Source organism: Abrus precatorius, unplaced genomic scaffold, assembly GCF_003935025.1.
Source record: "Abrus precatorius isolate BTA unplaced genomic scaffold, Abrus_2018 Scaffold3, whole genome shotgun sequence".
NCBI classification, from domain to species: Eukaryota; Viridiplantae; Streptophyta; class Magnoliopsida; order Fabales; family Fabaceae; genus Abrus; species Abrus precatorius.
In genome coordinates, this window is record NW_020874373.1 from 20,617,860 (window position 1) to 20,626,982 (window position 9,123).

At 30.7% G+C, this 9,123-nt stretch overlaps 1 protein-coding gene across 1 annotated transcript; it reads right to left on the reverse strand.

Moving 5' to 3' along the window:
* Nucleotides 1-2,783: 2,783 nt before the first annotated feature.
* Nucleotides 2,784-8,866, reverse strand: LOC113861402 (lysine histidine transporter 1-like). Its single transcript, XM_027494203.1, has 8 exons — nt 8,483-8,866; nt 5,527-5,684; nt 4,814-5,197; nt 3,984-4,377; nt 3,761-3,866; nt 3,547-3,638; nt 3,386-3,454; nt 2,784-3,295 (listed from the first exon to the last, which is right to left on the reverse strand). Exons 1-8 carry the CDS (start codon nt 8,528-8,530, stop codon nt 3,197-3,199), a joined length of 1,350 nt encoding a protein of 449 aa, XP_027350004.1. The 5' UTR covers nt 8,531-8,866; the 3' UTR covers nt 2,784-3,196.
* Nucleotides 8,867-9,123: the final 257 nt, after the last annotated feature.

Sequence of the window (9,123 nt, forward strand, 5' to 3'; positions counted from 1 at the left end):
GTTGATACTAAACATCAATCCAATCAAAATTTACATAATATTTTTATTTTATTTTATTTGTTATGAGAATATACATCCTACCCACATAGATACTACTTTACAAACTGGAAGTGAAATTAATAATGTTCTCAAGAAAATGATAATATTCAGTCAAGTATCCTATATATTCTTTCTTACAATTCATTGTCTTCCTCACTTAAAAATTATTCTCTAACTACTTCTTTAATTTCTTGGCCAAAATCTTATAAAGAGGTCATACAACATAATTTTTGGAAAAATTCCATCACTATTGAATTACTAGCTTCAAATGAGAATCAAACTTAGGTTATAACCTCTTCTCCTCTGGGAAAAAAGCTAATTAAGGGCAAGTAGATTGTGAAGACAAAATATCATCTAGATAGTATAATTAAGAGGCACAAGGCCATACTTATTGCCAAAGAATTCAACAGATCAAAGGGATTTATTTCATAGAGACTTTTAGTCTTGTGGTCAAAATGACTACTATTAAAATACTTCTTTCTCTTACAACTGCAAAAAATTGGCATTTGCATCAACTTGATGTAAATAGAACCTTTCTACATGGAAATCTTAATGAAGAGGTGTGTATGAAACCTCCTCCAGGGCTGAATTTGAAAGAAAAAATGTTGGTTTGCAAGCTCACTAAGTCTATTAATGGTTTGAGACAAACTAGCAAATAGTGGAACAATAGATTTATTGAAATTTATTATTTCTTCTAAGTATTCACAGTTTAAAGCAAATTATTATCTTTTTACAAAGAGAACACCTAAAGGATTTATAACTATCCTTATTTATGTTGATGATATAGTTCTGACTAGTGAGGATTTGAATGAGATCACAAGTATTAAATAGCTACTTCATAGAGAATTTGAAAATAAAGATCTTGGTCAATTTTTTTTTTTTTTTTTGTTGAATTGGAAGTTGCTAGATCCAATAAGGGAATTTGTCTTTACAAAGAAAGTATGTCTTAGATTTGCTTCAAGACACTGGCTTACTTGCTTCAAAGCCCTACACTACACTAATGAAAATACAACTATGCTTAATAAGCAAAATAGTTCTCCTATTTTTTATAGAACTAGTTATAGGTGTTAGTTGGTAGACTTATTTACTTAACCAACACAAGGCCTAATATATCCTTTGCAGTTAGTAAAGTAAGTAATTACTTGATTGCCATACTAATACACACTATCAAGCAGTTGTTCATGTGTTGAAATACATTAAAAAAAAAATGCTCTTGTTAGGTCTATTTTTCCTAGCAATTTCAGATCTCAAGCTCACTGGTTACTCAAATACAAATTGGGGAATATGTTCATACAATCGCAAATATGTTACATGCTTTTATTTTTTCTTAGGACAATCTTTAATTTCTTGGAAGAGAAAAATGCAATCAATGATTTCCCGATCTTCTTCGTAAGCATAATATTGTCACGACCCAAGCTACTTGTGAAGCATAATGGTTGGTTTATCTTTTTCCAAATTTTGGTCATATCGCTCTTATGTTATTTTGTGATAATAAATCAACTCTCCATATAGCAGCCAATCCTATGTTTCATGAGCGTATAAAACACATCAAAATAGATTGTCACACTTTTCACAAGAAAGTTCAATCTAGTCTCCTTCATCTCATGCCAATTTCAACCAAAGAACAAATCGCAGAGACACTAACTAAACGACTTGCTTATGTTCCTTTTCAACTTCTTTCATCCAAACTTGAAATGTTCGACATAAATTTCAGCTTGAGGGAGGATGTCACTGGACTAAAATAAATGAAATAGTTATTAGAAGTTAGTCTATTAAGAGCTTAGTTAGTTAGACTATTTTTGTTGAGTAATTAGGTTGATTACTTCTATTATAAATAGTTTTTTTTTCTTTGTATCATTTTAAGACTTTATGCTTTCATTCTTTCAGTAAGTGAGAAATGAGAAACTAAGTTCCAAATTTTTTTTCAAAATCCCTTTATTTTTTACCTTCTACATTAATATCATCAAATTTGACATAAACTATTCATGAAATTTTTTTCTGAAAATTACATAATCCTAATTTTCTTATTGTACCGAAGGAGGCATGAAATTGAGGATCAAAACTTATCAAATTCAATTATTTTAAATCTCGTTTCTCCTTCATTTTCTCTTCTTTTTAATAAATAAAATCAAATTTTAAAAATGAAATAAAACTTCAATTTTTGCATAATTTAAAATAACTATTTTTACAGATATTGGGTTGCTAATACATTCTCCTAATGTCATTAGACTTTCAAACTCAAATTTTATTAAGCAAAGTATTTTTCCTAAAGTTTTTAAAATTCTTTAAAATTCTAGTCACGACAGTATGATTCTTTATTTTTCTCTTTTCCACATCTGAACCGCCAATTTATTTTTTTTGGGCCCACTGAGGACCTTTTAGTTGCCACAATCATAATACTTCCTATACATTTTGGATGCCTATACCAATGTATATATATTTTGTATATATTTGTAAAATTTAAAGTACTTTGTATATGTATTCACGGGAGTTTCAGTAGCAAATAGATTATACAACTTCCTTAAGAATGTACTGGATATTATTTCATTCAATAGCATGTTAATAACATGTAAATATATATATATATATATATATATATATATATATAAAAGCTATCAAAAATGTTATTAACTTGCTCTTGTCTTGATTTTCAATGCATTCTCTATGTATTAAATAATAAAAAAATTATATATTTTTTATTTCTTAATCGGTGCTCTATCAAGACAAAAGGCGAAAAACGTTAACTGAAAAACTATGAACAGTAAATAATTAACATGGTTCGAAAGGGAGGAAGAAACAAACGTGCAGGACAAGGTCACTGAATGTTTTCTAATGTAAATTCAATGGAGCCAAATAAATATTATATCAAGCACTTTAACCAGAGGAAAGAGGAAAGAGGAAAGCAATATACATTCATAGAGTGAAAAGTGACTAAGAAAGTATTCAGAAAATTCCTTTGATTTCCATTTGTGCCCATGATTTTCATTTCCACTAACAGGTAAGGTGATGCTCCTTAACTAGTGTATTTCACAGGTAAAGATCACCCGGCTACCTCGACAAACCAGATTCTATCACATAATTGACTATACTGAGCTTTCAATCCTAAGTCATATTTGCACACGACACTTTCCCATCATTGATTCAGTGTGGAATGAGCTTAAGAGTAGAACTTGTAGGTCTTAGCTTCAAGAATGATAGTCCTCAATCCTCCAATTGGTGATAAAGTCATCAATAACAGGCCAAGCACGATGCAGATCTATAATCAATGGAACAAGATTAATCCTAGCTAAAATGAAACCAATAATTAAAGGAGAATAATTGAGACAAAAGCCAAAATATAACATACCCAGTTAGCCCACCATGACAAGCTGAATTTCCTTGGTTTGTAGATTGCAAGCCACATGATGCAGGGGAGCTGAAATTCAAGAAAATGAATTGTTAAAACGAAAAAAATAAAAAAGAAAATCCTAATTTTTCCTGAAATAAAATTCACTAATTTTGGCTTACAAAGTATGTTGTTGGAGCAAAAGCAAATCCTCCAAAGAATCCAAGGAGACCACCAAAGAATGGGAAGGTAATACCAACGAACATTGTGAATGCTGAAAACAAAGAGAATGATATGTCAATGCATAGAACAATAGACCAATGGAAACCCTTAGCAAGTGGATTTAATAGCTTGTAAAGAAACACATACTATTCCCATTAGGAGAAGTTTACTTACCCACATACACATTACGTACGATAAAACGAAGTATTCTGCTAGGCTTGAAATTCAACTTCTTCACCATCACAGTTTCAATCATGTCAAACACTGGCATTGCATAAATCTACATCAACAAAAAGTCAGTCAGTCATTGTGACTTCAATTATGAACCAAAAAGAAGGGTGATTTTAAAATAAAATGCTTATGCACAAGAATTAAGTTTCAGAGAACTGAATTTCACCTGGTAACTTCCGATAACATGGACCACAACAAACATGTTAGCCATTGCAATAAGCCATTTTGGTTTCTCTAAAGTGATGAGTATGTTATCTTTGACGTCATTGCCAAACATCCAGTAACCAATAAGAGCAACTGGGAAGTAGCACAAAGCCACAACTATGTAAGCAACAACCACTCCTCTCCACATAGGACCCTTGGATGGCTTCTCTGGGGTGGATGGGATTGTTGCTTGGATTTCCAACACCACATTGTGTCCAGCATAGGCAAAAGCCACATCCCCAAGGGCATTAAAGAAGCCAAATACTGTTCCTGCTGTAGTCTTAGCTTTATAACCATATTGTACATTTTCTTGAACACCCTTATGTACAGAAGCTGCCCAGGCAATTGTAGAGTAACTGTAGGACAATGTAAACATTAAAATCTACGTTAAAATGTTCAAGTCATGTTTCCATGTGTATTCTAATTCAATCAATAAACTCTAGTTGACAATAGACATTACAGAGATAATAAAGATGGATATAGATAATTAAAAGAAAATTGTTATCTAAAGGGTTAATTTTAAAGTAACTAGGAATAGTAAATTTTTATTAAAACATAAAGTATTTATTATATTTTTATATCTCTAAGGTGATCATTTTTATCAAATTTAACTATTAAGTCATGCAACCAATCATGATGGGTCCTTATATAATAAAAATTGTATCTATCTTTTTTCATTGTAACCATATCATGTTAGTAGTCCACATGAGAGGACCCAAATTATTTTATATGTTTGAAATTAGCCCTTATGTATGTTGTAAACAAAATAAAGAAAAGAATTATGATTTGTACCTCAAGGACATAACTGCTGCAGCCAAAGATACACCAGAAATGGAGTTGAAGTTGGGGAGGTGGGACAGCACAAAGTGAACAGAGGCAAAAATCATGATGAAAAAGGTTAACTTGATCTTTTTGCAGTCGGTACACACGGTGTCATGGAACTTCTGCAAGGATTTTCCCCCAGTGACCATATATACAATGTTCACCCCAACTTCAACCACAAGTTGTTGAGGCACCACAATATATAGACCCAGCTTTTCACCAAAGGCATATTGACCCAGTTCATGGTATCTGTCAAAACGTTTTCCCGGAACCATTTCATGCATCTCAACCATTTGCCATAGGGTGTATAGGGTGATGATCCATGACAGGACCAATACAGTTACACCAGGACCCCTGAAGACAACATTGCGATTCTCAATTTTAAGAAAAAACACATAGTAATACCAAAATGTTGTCTATCTATTTTTCTTCTTTGAGGTGATTACACGCAAAATAAACTCGAGGCATTGTTACTAAGAAATATTTTGTATCCAACTCATTAAATTTGAGCCTCCAAGATTATAAATGAAAATAATAATTTACTAAAAAATTAAAAAAAAAAAAAAAACAGAATATATGCAGTAAACGTTTTTCGTTTTACCTTTTTTTATACATGATTACGTGATCAAAACATGTTCAAAATGGGAGAATGTGAAAAAGCAAGTTGGGTTTGAAAGATATACCACCCAAGCTCAGACATGGCATAAGGAAGACTAAGCACACCAGCCCCAACCATGGCAGTGACATTGTGGAAGGCTGAGTACCACCATTTTCCATTCCTTGAAGAAGTAATTGGAAGCCAATCATTAATTGCCTTCTGCCTCTCTAAATGTTCATCAACCTGTTGAATCAACAACAACAAATACAATGAGCATGCCTAACAAAAAACAAAGGAGAATTTTTTTTTTACAAATAATCAAGTAAAAAAAAAGAGAGAGAGAAAATGACGACAAGGCTAAGGTTTGGAATTTTCGTATGCATGAGGGGTCTCTTTCGATTTGATGGGCCACCCAAAAGCAATGGTCTAAACTGAAGGGGCGTGAGGAGCTCTTCGGGTAAAAGGCGTGGCCTGTGACATGTGATCCAACTGTGGAACACGTTGTCCCAAACTTCTTGGAAAGTGCAGCATTAAAGGATATCAGTGTAACCCCCTCAAGTGCTTGTCCTTATCTTACCTGACTTTTGTACATCGTGTGACTTTGACTATTGGCATCATGATTTTCGAATATTAACTTGATATTAAAAATTTGGTTTAGCTGTTAAGACTTTTAACGCCTCGTTAGGTAGGGATGGATAGACAAGATTAGGAAATGCAGAGTATAATAAACTTCATCGTATTTAAATGATGTATAAACTTCATCTAAATATTTTAAAGACTAAAGTAACATTTTATTCTACAAAATTTACGAAAATTCCTTAGATACACATTAAAGACACAATTCTTAGTTATGATATTTAAAAAGGAAAGTGATTTAGGTGTATGATAACGTGTTGACAAGGAATGAGAAGTGAAAGATGGATAAATTATACAATATATATATATATATATATATATATATATATATATATATATGTATATGAACTGAAAGAAAGATAAAAGTATTATGTATGTGTATATAAGAAAATATAATTGAAATACGAGTTAACAATATTTTATAAAATATTATCAAAGTAGTAAGTATTTAGTAATATAAATGAAGAAAATTTTTATGCTAAAAATTATTTAAAAGTTTCCTGAAAACCAATATATAGCAGGGACCACATATCCATGTCGATAAGTGAGAACAACTGTGAATCCCTCATCTAATAGGTAAAGCGAAAGGAAAGTATTTGTAAGTATTTCTAGTTGTCGATAATTATAGAGGACCTATGAAAGTTGACTAAGAAACATCCAAAATATTCTCAAAATAAAAAAAAATGCGAATAGGATGACGCATTACGGTCACATGCACATTCTAGTTTAGATTCCTTATTATACGTAAAAAATGGTAAGAATATTATATATACATATATATATATATATATATATATAGTTAATTATTGGATAAATTTTATTGAATAGTTTGACTTCATTCTTTATTAAATAAAAATCACATGAAACTTAATGCATACAAAATTAAAAATAAATATATTATGAACATTTTTTAAAATATTAGCCCATTTTGTATAGATAGACATTTTCCTATTTTGGAAACTTAGGCTCTATTTGATACAACTAATCCAAACTTTAGAATTTGTAGTTGATAAGTTAGCTCAAAACTTATAAATTATAATTGAAACCTTATATTTAGTAGCCAATTGAATAGAGTTGTTTGATAAAAATAACTATACAACTAATTAAAATGTATTAAATGATTAAAAAATATATTTAATCTCATATATTAAAATTAAATGAGAAGAAAGTAGTTCCTATGTATTATTTATTTAAAAGTGTAAGGATAAATAAGAAATCAAATTATTGAAATTTATAAGCAAAGTTAAATGTTACTTGAAATTTAAAAAAAAGAGTTAACCATTAAAAGTTATAAATTCATTATATTTTGTAGTTATTAAATAATTTTAGTAGCTTATTAATAAGAAAATAGATGTTAAAATTTTTTAAATAAATTATAAACTTGTGTACTACTCACACTCCTAAAATTTTAAGATAATGAGTAGATAAAACTATTTCAATGGTTGTTTCTTGTATTTAAAAAACTCAAATCCCATTTACAAATAACGAGTTTCTGAAAGGCTGTTTCCGAATAGAATAAGTTAAAAAAGACAACTCAGCTACAATGACATTTTTGGTTGAGATTTGTGCATAGTCTATATTTTGGGTCAACTGTGCATCCTCAACACATAGAGTATATGTCTGTAATCTACCATTGCGTTTACTAAATGGATATTTATGTAGGAAACCATGTGGAACCATGACAACCAGTAGAATTAAATGCTGTGAATATTAGTATTTTTTTTTTTTAACTTGTTAGTGTAGTAATCCTATATGAATGTCATGGTCAAACATGACTAAGAGCCACATGCCATTAACCCCTATCACGCGACTCTTGAAGCTACTCTAACTTTGAGCTAACCAAAAAGAGCTCTCGGCTATTAATGAAATCTCTCATGAAATGCGCCATTTTCTCGGCCCCCAAAGTGGTAAGGGAACACAGCATAGAAGCCTCAAGAAAGTACAAGAGAGAGGGCAAGCAATACAATTCTACATATTCTTATCATAATTTATATCATAAATTTCCACAAAAAATTTATTAAAATAAAAAATTATTTATATTACGAAAATACAACATCTTTTGATTTTTATATATTTAAAGTAAAAAAAATTAAAAAATAAGTAACAGGTAAAAGTAATGGTATGCAATATTACATATGAAGTCGAATTTTAGTGATATTTCAAATAATTAAACTGAATAAAATAACAACGAATCCTATTTCATGAAAATTACAAAATATTTTTATAAATTTAAATAAACTTTTTCGAAAGCATGTCATAGGGTGTCTGGTTCAAACCTTGTGTTCTTTAAGATTGAAATAAGGTGTCTTCTGACGTTAAAAGAAACCTAAATAGAGTATGAAACTATGGGGCAGATAAACAAGGATAAAATTACAACACAAAAAGATCGAGACAACGAGACTTACAGAAGTTTTGGGATACGAGTCGAGTTCAGTTGGTGCTTGAGTCCCCATAATAAACTGGAAAAGCAGTGATTAGTGAAGAACGATTGCGTCACTGCTAGGTAGAGAGGATTGATATGAAAAGCTTTGTAAAACGCAGAATGTGTCTCTGTTTAGAGACTTTCAACTTTCTCGTATGATTGTCACCGGCACTTGCCAAGTCATGTGTCAGTGTATCACATGAAGAGTACGAGAGAGAGAGAGAGAGAGAGTTCTTGAAGAACTGAAGAAGATAAATTCTTATATAGAAATACAAGTCTACGTATGCATAGTTTGTTTTTTAATCGGAAGTTTCTCCGTGCCGGCGATACCTTTATTTTTAATCTCTTATTCCTTTAATTTGCCAATCGGTGATTAATATTTAATGCTACGTTTACATATCTACATGAAATATAAATAAAAGTTTATTTTATTCGAATGAAATCGAAGACTAAATATTAGATTTTTAGTCAACAACGGTTAAGTACAATAGAAATAGAACAAGGCGTGAGGGATATTTTACTTGAGACTATAATTCAATTTGCAATGTAAAATACAGGAACCTTGGACTATAGTTGGAAATCTAGGCATAAAATTTGAAAAGGTTGCCCTGAAAACAAGTTGTG

Excerpts from the sequence above, each read along its gene's own strand:
- LOC113861402 (XM_027494203.1), bottom strand. The coding sequence starts at position 8,530 with ATGGGGACTCAAGCACCAACTGAACTCGACTCGTATCCCAAAACTTCT. Across the intron at positions 3,867-3,983 it reads ATGTTATCGGAAGTTACCAG|ATTTATGCAATGCCAGTGTT; the intron begins GTGAAATTCAGT and ends TTGTTGATGTAG. Across the intron at positions 3,639-3,760 it reads CGTACGTAATGTGTATGTGG|CATTCACAATGTTCGTTGGT; the intron begins GTAAGTAAACTT and ends CTTTGTTTTCAG.